Consider the following 13,933-nt stretch of genomic DNA (forward strand, 5'->3'; position numbering starts at 1 on the left):
CTCTCTCCCTGTCTCTCTCTCTCTTCCTCTCCCTCTTCCTCTCTCTCTCTCCCTCTCTCTCTCTCTCTGTCTCTCTTCCTCTCTCTCTCTGTCTTTCTCTCTCTCTCTCTTTCTCTCTCTCTGCAGGTCAGCAGCTGTGGGTGTTGGCTCTGGGTGCTCGTCCTCGCCGCCACGCCGTCGGCGTCCCGGAGTTCAAATATGTGGCCAACATGCATGGAAACGAGGTGGGAGAACAAACACGTCCATCAGAACCGACCCTGCTAGCAGGAAGCGGTTCTGAACAGACCCACAAAAGGCTTTCAGAGTCCGACTCGGTCCGTGAGCCGCTTTGTGTCGGGACAACGGGCGGCGGGGCGGCGCGCTTTGTAACGCGATGAGACCGGACAGCGGCTGAGTCAACATGAAGCAGCTAAACACAGACATCGGTTCATTCAGCAGGAAGCAGCCAACCAGAGAAACGACGTTTATTTACCCTCTTCCTCGTTTGGTTTCTGCTCCTGCTGTAGAGAAATGAGCGAGAAGTTTCCTCAGATAAAAACCAAAATGCTTCTGGTTTTTAGATTTATCAAGATTTTGGTTTTTTGAGATTTAATTCATCAGGATTTTTGTATTTCAAAACTCAGTGATGTCACTGCGCTCGGGGCGGCCATCTTGGTTGAAACTGTTTTACAGCTTCTATTTATTTGGTTAGCTCTGTGATGGAGTAATTAGAGCCGGGTTAAGATTTTCATTTGTTAAATTACAAGAATAAAGTTGTAATATTAGCAGGATAAAGTCATAATTTTTATGAATGTGGCGGTGGCAGCATCATGCTGTGGGGAAGCTGTTCACAGACGACAGGATGATGGATTCAGGTCAGCAAACCTCCTAGCGTCCTCACCACCCTGAACATGCAGCCAGAGATGTGTTAGAGTGGCCTAGTCAAAGCCCTGACAAACATGCAGGTTTTTACAGATGTTCTCCGTCTGATCTGGCTTCAGTCATTTAGCGAAGAAGACTGATGAAATATTTCAGTCTGTAGACGTAAAGCATGCGGTGCTGCCTTCAGAGTCAACAGGGTGGATTTATTTGTTTTTTAACGAGTTTCTTCATCGTTGTGGCAAAGCAGACGATCTGATGCAAGTCCGGCGTCTTACGGATAAATTCAGCTTAAAACAGATCGGTGCACATTCATCCTGCGTTTTTAAACCGCTTCCTGTTCAAACAGTGAAGAAACAGTTTAACAGGAAAGCTCCGGCGCTGCCGATTAGCAGTTCGTAACCGCGGTAACCGTGGCTCTGCGTCGGCGCCGCTAATGCGTGCGAGTCAATGGGAACGTCCTTAAAGAGACGAGTCACGCCTGGACACACAGCGGCCTTTCTCACACACACACACACACACACACACACACACACACACACACACACACGCACACACATGCACATCCCCCCACGCACGCACACACAGGGTCGGTTAACAGAACCAGTGGACTGTGTCGCTTCAGAGGAAATGTCCGGAAAAAGACTTCCTTTCTTCTCGATCGGTATGCACACACACACACACACACACACACACACACACACACACACACACACACACACTGACACACACTGACACACACACATACTGAAACACACATACTGAAACACACACATACTGACACACACACAGACACACACACATACTGAAACACACACACACTGACACACACACGTCGCAGGAGCGCCGGCTCATGTTGCCTTCAGTGGCGTTCGGTTTCAGGAGACCTCATTTATTCTGAGCAGATCAGGTTCTGCTGATCAGAATCATTGATTATTTTATTATTATCAGTGTGAGCGCCTCCAAACCGGATCAACTTTTACCGTCAAAGCAGCCATTTTATACGGAAGACCAAAGATGACATATTTAAAAATCCATCCATCCATTTTCTAACACCCTTGTCTCTAGTGGAGTCAGGAGGTAACGTTCCGGGCGAGAGGCGGGGTCACCTGGACAGGTCAGTCTGTCGCACGGCAACACAGAGACAGACAGGACACACACACACACACACCTCGGGAGAATTTAGAGAGACCAATTAACCTGACAGTCATGTTTTTGGACTGTGGGAGGAAGCAGGAGAACCCGGAGAGAACCCACCATGCACAGGGAGAACATGCAGACTCCGTGCAGAAAGACCCCGGGCCGGGAATCGAACCCTTGATCTTGGCAACAGCTCTACCAACTGCGCCACTGTGCTGCCCATATTTAAAAATAAAAGCAGAAATATGGATTTTCTTTTACATGCGCATTTTGGTCCAAAAAAAATATTTCCCTTATTCACACATTTTCATCAAAAAATATAGAAATATTTTGTTTTTGTTGTCAAAATTATATACATACAGTATATATATATATATCTATATCTATATATATATATATATATATATATATATATATATGTATGTATGTATTTTTTTTACTTTTGCTTTTCCTTGTAAATGCATTTTTTAAAGTTGCTTTTCCTCATATTTTATTTTTTAAATTTTTATATTTTACTTTTAAGACAACTATACAATCATCAGCAGCTGCATAGACACACTTTCCACTGCGCCGTTATTCTGTCCTCCGTTTTCAGCGCTGATACAGGAAATGAATTCTTGCTCTGTTCTTACAGTGAAGTTGATCTAAACAGCTGCGTTCTTACAGAAACATGAAACTCAATCAAGCTTCTGTCTCTGCAAACGGTTGGAGGAATTAGATTTAAAGAATAAACCAAATTCTGCAGCTCAACAACATTAGCTGCATTAGCTAATGGTTTGCAATAAAAACAATGGACCAACAGGAAAATCATCATAAAAACAACAACCTCTCCATTTTAATGTGTGTTTATTATTTTGATTAAGCTGCTTTAACTGAGAAATGTTGTTTCTTTTGGAAAAAGGAGGAGATTTCCTGTCCTTCCTGTTAAATCTAGCAGAAATCTTCCCTCAGGCTTCGTCTTTCTGAAGACGGTTTTAACACGTTCCACCTTTACTTCGCTGAAAAGCCGAACCCTTCTGCTAATGCACAGCAAGATAAACAAAACTCATCATCTTATCTAAACTGACCAGAAACGTCTGATGACTGATGAGGAGTAGATGTGGCCCAAACATTCAACAATACTGGAGCTAAATTAAGAAACCTGCAGCTGAGATGATCTCTGAGGCTCAGTCATTAATCCAGGTCTTTACTTAAATCCCTTTATTAAAATCATTTCAGCTCCTTTAGTTCACAGCCGCACTGAAAGGCTGAGTTCTGCTGTTGGAAACCACAGGAGGGCAGCGGACACGCTTCCACTAATCCGCTAATAGCATAACTAGTTTTTCACTTAGCACTTTTGCTAGCTTTGAAAACATTTAGCACACTCAGCCTTCCCTAAATTAATTTTTCCAGATTACTGGGATGTTTTGCAAACTTTCAAAACATCCTTAAAATGTCTTAAATTCATGAATCTAAAATTATGGCCTTAAAAAGTCTTAAATCCATCAAAATAAATTGATGTTTGGGGATTATAGTTTTCCAAGGGGAGATATAATTTGAATTGAAGTTAGCGCTTTAGCCCTAGCTTTCACTAAATACTAATGTTGATGTAACTCTTCAGCTCTAAGCATTAGCTTAGTTAAACAGTGTGTTGTATACATTTTAGCATTAGCTTCCTCTAAATACCAATGTTGTTGTTGTGTTTTAGCGGTAGCAGAGCTAATGTTCATGATTTGTGCTTTAGGCTAGTGCAGCTAACGTTTTAGCTAGTGGCAAATGCTCCATCATATGTGCTGCCATCCTGGATATCAAACCTTTCTGCAGCTAGCTTGGTGGTAACCGGATTCAATCCTGTTTGGAGGCAAAATAACTTTGTGGAGCAATCTGGGGACAAAAGCTTAGAACATTTCCATTTTCTCACTTTAAAAATGAAACAATTTTCCGCTAATTTAACCCAATCTTGTAGCTTTAAACGTTTCCTCGGATGGACATTCAGTGCAGCAATTCAAACACTTAGTATTTATCCAGTTTTGTTTTCTTATTGCTGAGACTAAATAAACATCAGATAAAGGAACATGGCAGGAAAAAGAGCATCGCTGATGTCTGCTTGGGAACAATGGCGCTTAGTGGCACAGAAGATTGAGATCTCAGCCTTTCGATGCTCACAATAGCAAACAGAACAGTTTCTACTCGGGCTGCAGCCGAACTGTGTAATTATTCCAGCAGGGTGTGTTTGACTGTGACAGGAAGGCGTTTAGGTGGATGACAAAGGAGAGAAGAACGATGGCTGGAGGCAGGGACTCGTCCTGACTTGTTTCTAAAGACTCTGATCATTTACACCTTCTCACCTTTCCCACCGTTCTCCTTTTCTGCTTCCTGAAACTCGCAGTTGTTCACAGAGTTTCCTTTTTCTCCCAATCCCCACCGTCCAATGATCCCCTTCCTTCCAGGAAGAGCCGCCTACCTGTGACCCGCCACTGGATCGGGTTTCCACCTCTCCGATTCGCATCACTTCAACGCCAAAACGCAAACAAAACAAGACAACTCTGCTGCAGTTTCTCTTTTCATGATACATTGAACCGTGTTTATTATTATTATGGATGTTTTTTAGGTTTTTTTATCCGTTTCTCGTCAATTTTTTTGTCTAGAATTGAAAACATTAAACAGTTCAGAGTTCACCGTGACAAACCCTAAATTCACTCCCAGAAAACTTCAGCTTTGATTTTTAGTTCTTTTATTAGATCTTGAAACAAAGGCTCCCTTTTACGGAAGACGATAAGCCGTTAAAAAAGAATTCAGAAAAAAAACATAGCTTTTTTACATAGAAAATGTAAAAAACCAAAACTCAAGATTCTGAGAAAAAATAAAATAAAATTTGAATTCTGTCTGAGAATTCAGACATTTTTTCTCAGGATTTTGACTCGGGGTCTCATTCTGAGAAAAAATCTGAACTCCGAGCTAAAAGTCAAAATTCTGAGAAAAAAAATGTGAAGAATTCAGAACTGTAAGAAAAAAAATCGAAATTCAGATTTTTATTCCTCAGAATTCAGAAAAAATGTCAGAATTTTGACTTTTTCTGACTTTTCAAAATCTGGACTTCTGGTCTCATTCTGACAAAAAATAATTCTGAGTTTAGAGTCAAAATTCTTAGAAAAAAGTGAGAAAAATCAAACTTCTGAATTTTTTCTCAGAATTTTGTAAATGTCTTTTGGCCTGGTAACTTTCCAGATCACAGGAGAAAATTCTGTAATGACGTCAGAATCGTATCTCTGGGCCCCAGAAGGTTCTGCCTCTCCTGGATCCAGCAGCTTTTAGCCTGTAGTTTCTGTCGGCCTCTCCACGAAGACCGGCTGTAAAAAGGCGGGAATCGCCATGGAAACAGTCCACTAGTCATTTCCTGAGCCTGTTTGTTATACACAAAGCCCCCCGAGTTAAACACAAACTAACCAGCCGTCTGTGTTTGTTTTTTTGTTTTGTTCAGGTTCTGGGTCGCGTTCTCCTCCTCCAGCTGATCGCTGAGCTGGTCCGCGGTTACCGTGACAACGAGACCTGGTCGCTGCAGCTGCTGAACAGCACGCGCATCCACATCCTGCCGACTCTGAACCCGGACGGCTTCGACGAGGCCGACACAAACTGCCTGTTAGGCCAGGGAAGGTAAACAAAACGAGTTTGTTTTCTTGGTATTTTATCTCACAGACAGACAGAAAATGGTGATTATAGTAAAACTGGAAGAAGAACGAGTTTTGATCTTCACTTTTTTCATTAGTAACCATCTGAAAAGTGCGGCATGCTTTTTTCATTCCTCTTACACGTTTCTGAAATTTTATTTTTTGTGAATGGAAGCAGTTATGTACTGTCAGCAGGGTTTGTACGGTGCTTGAAATCCTTGAAAGTCATTGAATTTAGGTGTTTCAGGGTTTGGAAAGTACTTGAATTCTGTTTAAAGTGCTTGAAAGTTATTGAAATTCATGCTGAACTGTTTGGTAATAAAGGGCAATTTAATGTTTGGTTAAAAGCCTAAATTTGGAAAATATTATTTACAGTTGAAACCAGGTATTTACATTCACTTAATAAAAGACAGATTTTTAAATTTCTCACTGTCTGAAGTTAAATCAGAAATCTTGCCTTGAAAGTTAATTTTTACTTTGTGAAAAGTGTAAAAGTTTTGTATTACTGGAGATTTCATGTCTGAATATGTTCAGATTTTTTGTTTTGATAATTTTTACAATATTCTGATATTTCATCTTTTTTATTCATTCTGTAAATGTTTGAAAACAGAAATGTATTTAAAACGTACATAAATGAGGCATTTTCTGGCAGCAAAGCTAAAATGTACTTTTGTTAGAACAGGGATGTTTTTTTCCATTAAAGCTGGAGATCACTTCCTTTCCTCAAATGTTTTAAGACATTTTAAGATCTTAATGGAAAATCAAAATAGGAAGAATTTGTTTCAACAGGCAGCTAATGATCCAGTTGAACATTTCGTGGCATCAGATGTTTATTGTGCAAAAATTAAACAGTTTTGCTCCAACGCCCCAAACTCTGATTACCAGGAAACCACACAAAGCGATGGACGTCGGTCAGACTGCAGACAGATGGTTAAAGCCTCCAAACGTCCATCATGTGTGTTTTACGGCCTCGTTAATCCGACTCGCCTCGGTGAAACGGAGTGTGTGGTCTGTCGGGTCCCGCCGCTCCAAACCTTAAAAGTACATTTTCCTCTTGCTTTAAACAGAACGAGGCAGAAACTTGACTTGTTCTTAGTTCTGCACCAATTTCTTCAAACTCAATGTTTTATCTTCAATTGGGTTCAGATTTTTAATTTTTGTTTATTTATTTATTTTTGTTATTTTTTTGTTTAAACTTCAAACTTTTTACAGATTTAATTCTGAAAGGTGTGGCATGTTTTTGATTTTAGTCTTTCTCATTAGGCTTGTTGTAATAAGCAGCTAATCACATGAGAATTTAAAAAGAGCTAAATAATTTTCAATCACACAATTTATTGTTTCCTCTTTTCTCTCTTTCGTTTGCTGCTCTGGTCTCAAATATCTTTTAAAGACATTTTGTTTATAATTCATTTTATTGTTTATTTATTTTGATATTTAAAATGTCAGAATATTTGTGGTTTTACTTTGAAACTGAATAACGTGATAAAATATGAGTACTTTGTGTGTTAGCTGCCATATTATTTTAAAAGAAATAGTAAAGACAGTAAACATTTTTTGTGAGATTATTTTCTTTTATAAATATTTTAAAGCTCAACTTTCAGATGCAAAACCAATTTTGAGCATTTTGGTTTTGGGCCACACAAAGTCACTTTGAGGGCCCCGAATGGCCCACTCACCACAATTTGGACACCTTTCCTCTAACTGGTTTTCTTCCAGGAAAATCCTCACTGTTTTACTTTAGCGACTTTGTTCCAGTTGGGGTTCCCACCCTCTCTGTTCTCTCCGACTCAAACACTTCTGATTTCTTGACGTTTCCCTGATCCTGATCATTTTCTGTCCACTTCAGGCTAAACCATAACGGCGTCGATCTGAATCGGGGATTTCCTGACGCTTTCGCTGGTCTTCGAAAGCAGCAGCTGAACGAGGAGCAGAGGGAAGCTGAGGTTGGTTTTTGTTAGGGAGTTTATGAGCTTTTATTTAATGAATATAGCCTGTTTTTAAGTTTTTTTATAGTGTTGATATTACACACTTTGACAATCAGATGTACTTGTTTCGAGATCTGTAATTAAATAATTTAGGTTTAAAAGGGGATTCAAATGATTTCTGGTAGGAGTTCAATGTAATTTTCACATTTGAAATCTTCACCTCATTGTTTTGCAAGACAACAGAAAGAAAAAGCTAACTGAGGATTTAACGCTGAAAAAAGCCCTTCATTTGTTTAAATGTTAAAGGAATCGGTGAGAACAAGTTATGTGGTTGTTTCCTGGAGAACATCTCTTATTTTGTAGGAACATATTGCAGCCAGTTGGCTAAACCGTTTATATTTAAGGTGTCAGTTGTAGTGATGGGATTTTCGGCTCCTTTTCGAGATGCGGCTCTAATGGCTCTTCTTACTGTGGAGAGCCGGCTCTTTCGGCTCCCAAACGGCTCCCCATATATATTTTTGACATTATTAATTAATTAATAGCTTAAACCTAATTTTATTATATTTTGCTTCATTATTGACATTGTTCCCGACCCCGTTAGGGACAAGGGTGAACAGAAAATGGATGGATGGATGGATATTGACATTGTTAAGCACTTATGATGAGTAAAAATGCCGCATAACAATGCTATAGCAATACTGATGCGTGTGATGTCCGCATGTGCAGGTTGTTTGTCGAGCCTGCACGATAGGAAATGCTGACTTTGCACAGTCTGCACTCTGCCCTGGAGTCGATGTAGCATTAAAATGAGTCCAAATCTTGCTCCGCTTTCTGTCACTCATTTATTTTCACCTATTCAGTTCTCACACTGACTCCCCTTCTTTCTGTCGTGCTTCTTGACCGCTGAGTGAGTGTCTGTACATAAACACCTGCCGACGAACGCTATACAGCTTGGCCAACTGCCTGACATTTCCACAAAAAAAGTGGAGATAAACTTTTTTTTCAGTGTTTTCCCGCCACATTATTAATTGAAACTATGTGTGATTGGTCAGATGTGTGGAGCACACGCTTGACATGGGGGCAGTGGACCGACCGAGGGAAAAAAACCCTCCGCTCTAGCGCTGGCAGAAGAGCAAAACGCGCAAGGAGAGAGAGAAGGGGGAGGAGAGACAGTGAGGCACCGCATGACAAAAAAAAACGATGTGGGGAAAAACTATCGGCTCTGGCACTTGCAGAGCACAAGCACAACGACAGGGAGGCGGAGAGACAGCGATATACTGTAGAAAAAAACCCGGCTCCCAAATAGGATCCTAAAACGGCTCCCATTGTGGAGCCGGTTCCAATCGTTCACTTCAAAGAGCCGGCTCTTAGAGCCGGATCGTTCGCGACCGACACATCACTAGTCAGTTGACAATGGAGGTAGAGGTCAGACTAGGAGAGTTAAAGCTGAAACAAAGCACTTTATAGATTAAAAGAACTGTTAGCTATCCTCACAGTGGCTGTTAGCATTATTAGCTACTCCTCAAGACGGTTATAAGAACTGTTAGCTATCCTTCAAATATATAGCTGTCAGGTGGCTAACTATTAGCTTCCCTTCAAGGTTGTTTTATGACACCGTATTAGATGGCTATAAGGACTGTTAACTGCTCTTCAAAGTTGGTAAAGCATGTAGCTATAAGGCAGCTAACTGTTAGCTACCCTTCAAAGTGGCTGTAAAAACTGTTGGCTAACAAACAAAGTGGCTCTGTAGCTGAAAGTACTATTAGCTACCTTTACCTTATAACGGTTAGCTGGTTGTTGATCATGACACATGAGTTTCTACTAACTTTTATTTAGTAAGAAATAAGGATTCGGTTTGGATGCAGGTATTTTGGTTTGGCTGGGAGGACGAGCAGTTCAGTTTTAGAGAGGTTAAATTCTGGCAGAGAGAGCTGGGTTTCATTAGCTTAGCATTGTAACAGATCCAGGTGATCAGACAATATGATCCACTGAGGTGGTTTATATTGCAAACAGAAGAAGCTCCAGTACTGTGCCTTGGGGGACGACCAGGTTTATGAGTTATGACTGTCATGGTGGATATTTATTAAACTTTAAAATACCTGTGTAGCTTTAAGATACCCACAGGCTAGCTACCAACTTCTTTGACTGATCAATCCAGTTTCTGAGAAATATTGCAACCAATTTTAAACTAACATGAATCAAAATAGCGCCATCCTGACTTATCTGTGTTCGATCATGTTTTTCTGCAGCAGCCAGATAAATGCTGGCAGGCATTGAAATGTTGGAGTTTCTGTCTGAACCTGCCACTAAAGAAGGAAAATGAAGTTTATTTTGCTCCTTTCCTCCCCTGCAGCTGAGCAAAAAACACATCCTGATATAAAAATGAGCAAATAAATCCAAACCAGCTCTGCTGAAAACAACATAAGTATTTTATTTAAACTGCCTTCCTAAAATCCTATAAATCGCATGATAAATTAAAACTAGCTCAATAATTTCCAATTGCAGGATTTATCATTTTTCCAAAAACTGGATGATAAATTCTTCAGTTTGGTGATTTGGTCTCAGCTAGGCCCTTATTTTGAAGGACAGTTTTGTTTATAGAAACTATACAATTCATTTTATTTGTTGTTTCTGTTGCTTTATTTATTTTGGATATTTAAAAAGTCTTCCAGTTCCAGTGTTAAATAATCATTAGTATTTATAGTTTATTGATCTTGAAGAATGTGTTCTTGAATTATTACCATTTTAATACTTGAAAATGGTCGATATTATTGTTTATTACGATAGATTCTGAGATAATTTATCACCCGGCAAAATGTTATTGTGACAGGTCTGTCTGTATCAGCAGTATTTAAGGTGCGACAGTGTTTTGTTCAGCTGATTTGTCGGTCATGTGATCCAGGTCAGAGCTGTGATTGGCTGGCTACGAAGCGAAACTTTTGTTCTCTCCGCCAACCTTCATGGAGGCGCCTTGGTGGCCAGTTATCCTTACGACAACAGCGACCAAGGTAGAAACAAACCCAGAAACCTCTTGTTGCTAAATTCTGCTACAGGTTTTAATTGAGCCATTTATGTCTGGATCTTTTTCTTTAAGGTGTGTTAATTGGTTTTAGAAATGGTTTCAGTTTCCCGGCTGGTTTTGCAGGTTCTGTTTGGATGGTCTCGCCCAGCATCGCGCCTGATGACGACGTGTTCATCCACCTAGCGAAGGCTTACTCATACAACCACGCCTCCATGCACAAGGGGAACCTCTGCGTCGACAGCGGACCTTTCCAGGACGGCATCACTAATGGCTACAACTGGTACAAGTTGGAAGGTGAGCACGAAAACTGTAAAAACTGAACTGCAGTACTTTTAAAATCTTTATATTATGTTATAATGTTATTTCTTCATTTAGGCTTGTTTGAAAAAAAATCCTTTTCTCTCCCTGGCAACCATTCAGCTGTTTCAAAGCACCTGGGTGGACCTAGCTCCGCCTTTGACTCACAGCTCTGCCTCCACTCGGCTCCTTCAGACTAGCCGGCAGCAATTAGCAAACAGCTGCTGAGCTCGTTAGAGGAGCTGCTGCTCAGAGCAGCGCTGGTAAAAACTTTAAAGGGTTAAAGAGGAGCCATGTTGGGATGACTTCCTGGAGGCGGAGCTTCAAGAGCAGGAGTTTTAAAGAGACAGAGGCCCAATTTCAAGATGTTTAAACATGAAGTAAATTTCTTTTAAGTCAGGAAAGTCAAATCAAGATCCTGAATGTTCTTAAAGGGCCGGTTGTGCCAGAATGATGAAACTCAATAACAAACTGTTAAAATATTAATAAATATTTGTTCCTGCAATCCATAAGTTCTTGTTAAAGTTTCATATTGATCAGTTTCTCTAGTTTCTCCAATCAAAATCAGACTTTGTAGTACTAATTTATAAATATTTGAGATTTTTGTACTCATGTTAAACGTGTCTTTTTGTTTCTCATATCGATCACAGACATCAAGTAAAGCTGAGACAGAAGTGTTGTAAAAGTAAGAAATACTGCCACCTCAATGTTTTTGACCATTTTTATAGAAAATTTGCTATAAACTCTAAATTATGCATTCGGATGAAAAACTACAGGGATCTGTTGTTAATGCTAGAATTTGGCTGATTGATGTAATTTGATGTCTGGAGTCTAAGGGACCACATAAAGGGCTGCAGTGGGCCAGATTTGGCCCCCGTGCCTAGAGTTTGACACTTAATTTGTAGAAGAATGGGCCGGTGCTAATTAGAAACTGGGTGCAGCTGTCAGGGGAGAGCAGCAGGCAGGCTGAGTGAGAGAGAGCAGCAATGAGCCGTAAACAAACATGCGAACAAAAATCTAAAAGCAAAAAGAACACCAGGAGTAAACAATAAATGTGATCTTACTAGAATAAACTAAAAGACAAAACAAAATACAGAAGCTATGGCTAGTCATGAATGGAAAACACATAACACCGCCCCTTTAAGAGCTTCTGTGTGGTCCCAGGTGGGATGCAGGACTACAACTACATTTGGGCGCAGTGTTTGGAGCTGACGCTGGAGCTTTCCTGCTGCAAGTTTCCTGAACCCAAAGAACTTCCTGCCCTGTGGATGGAGAACAAAAAGGCTCTGCTAGCTTACATCCAGCAGGTCCACCTGGGTGAGAACCCGTGTGTTAGCTTTAGCCTGAAGCTAACACCAGGCGCTGAAAGGATTGATGGGTCTCTGTCTGTCTTTTAGGGGTGAAAGGTCAAGTGTTTGACGGTTGGGGGAGGCCGGTGCAGAACGCGGTGGTGGAGGTCAAGGGTCGCAGGAATATGTGTCCGTTCAGAACCAACCAGCATGGAGAATATTACCGGCTGCTGTTGCCTGGAAACTACACCTTCAAGGTAAATAATAATTACACTTTATTATTTTAAAATTATACCTGCACTTATTAGATCTCAGGTTTTAAACTATGTCTGGCAGCACAAGAAGGAAAAAATGAATCTTTTCAAACAAGGAATGCAAATTCTCAAAAGACGATGCAAATTAGCCGTGTTTCAATCTGAAGAGAATCAGGCGACGCAGAGCGGAGTTTCACCGCAGGATGACGTTACGCATGGCTGTAAAAAATAAATGATGTAGAAATGTTTTAATTTTAATGGCAAAAATTAAAACAACTCAGATTAGTAACAAAATTAACAAAATCAGGCAAAAGATTTTGTTCCAAATCAGTTTCTTTCAATGAACAACCCATGAAGCTTTAACAGAAACTGCAGCTGTGTGTCTGTCTGCTGAACTTCTGGTTAAAACATTTTTGATTTTCATTCAGGGGGCAGAAAATCCAGAAACTTTACTGAAGTAAGAGTAGAAATACTTCATAATAAAACTACTGAAGTAAAAGTAAAAAGTAAAGCATAGAAAAAATACTCCTAAAAGGACAGTTTTTTGAGTAAATGTAACTATATCCCTGCATATCAAATCTGCCCTGCAGGAGCAAGAAGTCAGAGTTTCTCATTTTTTTCTTTCTTTCTGATTTTGGTCTCAGGTGTCGTATCCGGGTCACAAGGTTCTGACAGAAACGCTCAGCGTCCCGTACGGTCCAGAAAAATATTCTGCAATGAAGCACGACTTTAAGCTGCGACGCATCGCCTCGACAACGGTCCGCACTCAAGCTGAGCCAAGCCCGTCTTGTAATAACTCATTACTGCCTCAAGGTGGCGGCACCACGGCCAGAACCGCCTGGTACGGACTGACAGTTGGGCTCAGTTTAGTGACGGTGCTTCAGTCTCTGATGGACTGAATAACACGGTCTGAACCCAAACCCCGAAACCCCGAAACCAAACGAGGTGAGAGGTCAATAAAGGTTGACTTTACTGGCTGCTGGATTATGGCTTCAAAATGTGCAGAGTGAAGGAAATGGAGCTGCCAAGTGAAAACAATGTTTTAGCAACATTAATGAGCAGGAAAAACAGAAAAGATTTCAACAAATCAAAGAAATGATGGCTGGATTCCATCTATCTGTTTCAGTATGGAAGAAGATTAGTGCCAAAGAAAAAAAGAATTTTGATTTTGATTTTTTTTTTAAATCAGAATTCTGTAATATTCTGGGATCAAAAATCAGAATTACAATTTTTAAAAAGTCAAAATTCTGAATTCTGATTTGTAAAATTCTGAATTCTGAAGCCAAAATTTTGAAAAAAACCCCCTGAATTCTGAGTTTAAAGTCAGAAATTTGAGGTTAAAGTCAAAATATGAAGAATTTTGACTGATTTTAAAAAGTCAAAATTCTGAGGTTAAAGTCAGAATTAAGGCAAAAATTCAAAAATGTTGAGAAAAAAGTCAGAATTCAGAAATTTAAGTCAGAATTAAAGTCAACAACTTGAGGAAAACGATCAGAGTTCT

General features: G+C 40.1%; 1 protein-coding gene across 4 annotated transcripts in view; it reads left to right on the forward strand.

Annotated features, from left to right (window-relative positions):
• Positions 1-13,732, forward strand: part of cpm (carboxypeptidase M) — an 18,472-nt gene extending 4,740 nt beyond the window's left edge. For 3 of the 4 annotated variants that reach the window (XM_028044157.1, XM_028044158.1, XM_028044160.1), the window contains 8 exons: positions 127-224; positions 5,459-5,631; positions 7,492-7,588; positions 10,473-10,578; positions 10,716-10,886; positions 12,054-12,206; positions 12,287-12,435; positions 13,077-13,732. In XM_028044157.1, coding sequence (XP_027899958.1) covers positions 127-224; positions 5,459-5,631; positions 7,492-7,588; positions 10,473-10,578; positions 10,716-10,886; positions 12,054-12,206; positions 12,287-12,435; positions 13,077-13,331 — 1,202 coding nt within the window. In that variant the 3' untranslated portion in view covers positions 13,332-13,732. The remainder of the gene's footprint in view (positions 1-126; positions 225-5,458; positions 5,632-7,491; positions 7,589-10,472; positions 10,579-10,715; positions 10,887-12,053; positions 12,207-12,286; positions 12,436-13,076) is intronic. The other variant, XM_028044159.1, reaches the window with a different exon arrangement.
• Positions 13,733-13,933: the final 201 nt, after the last annotated feature.

This window comes from Xiphophorus couchianus, chromosome 17 (genome assembly GCF_001444195.1).
Source record: "Xiphophorus couchianus chromosome 17, X_couchianus-1.0, whole genome shotgun sequence".
Taxonomy (NCBI): Eukaryota; Metazoa; Chordata; class Actinopteri; order Cyprinodontiformes; family Poeciliidae; genus Xiphophorus; species Xiphophorus couchianus.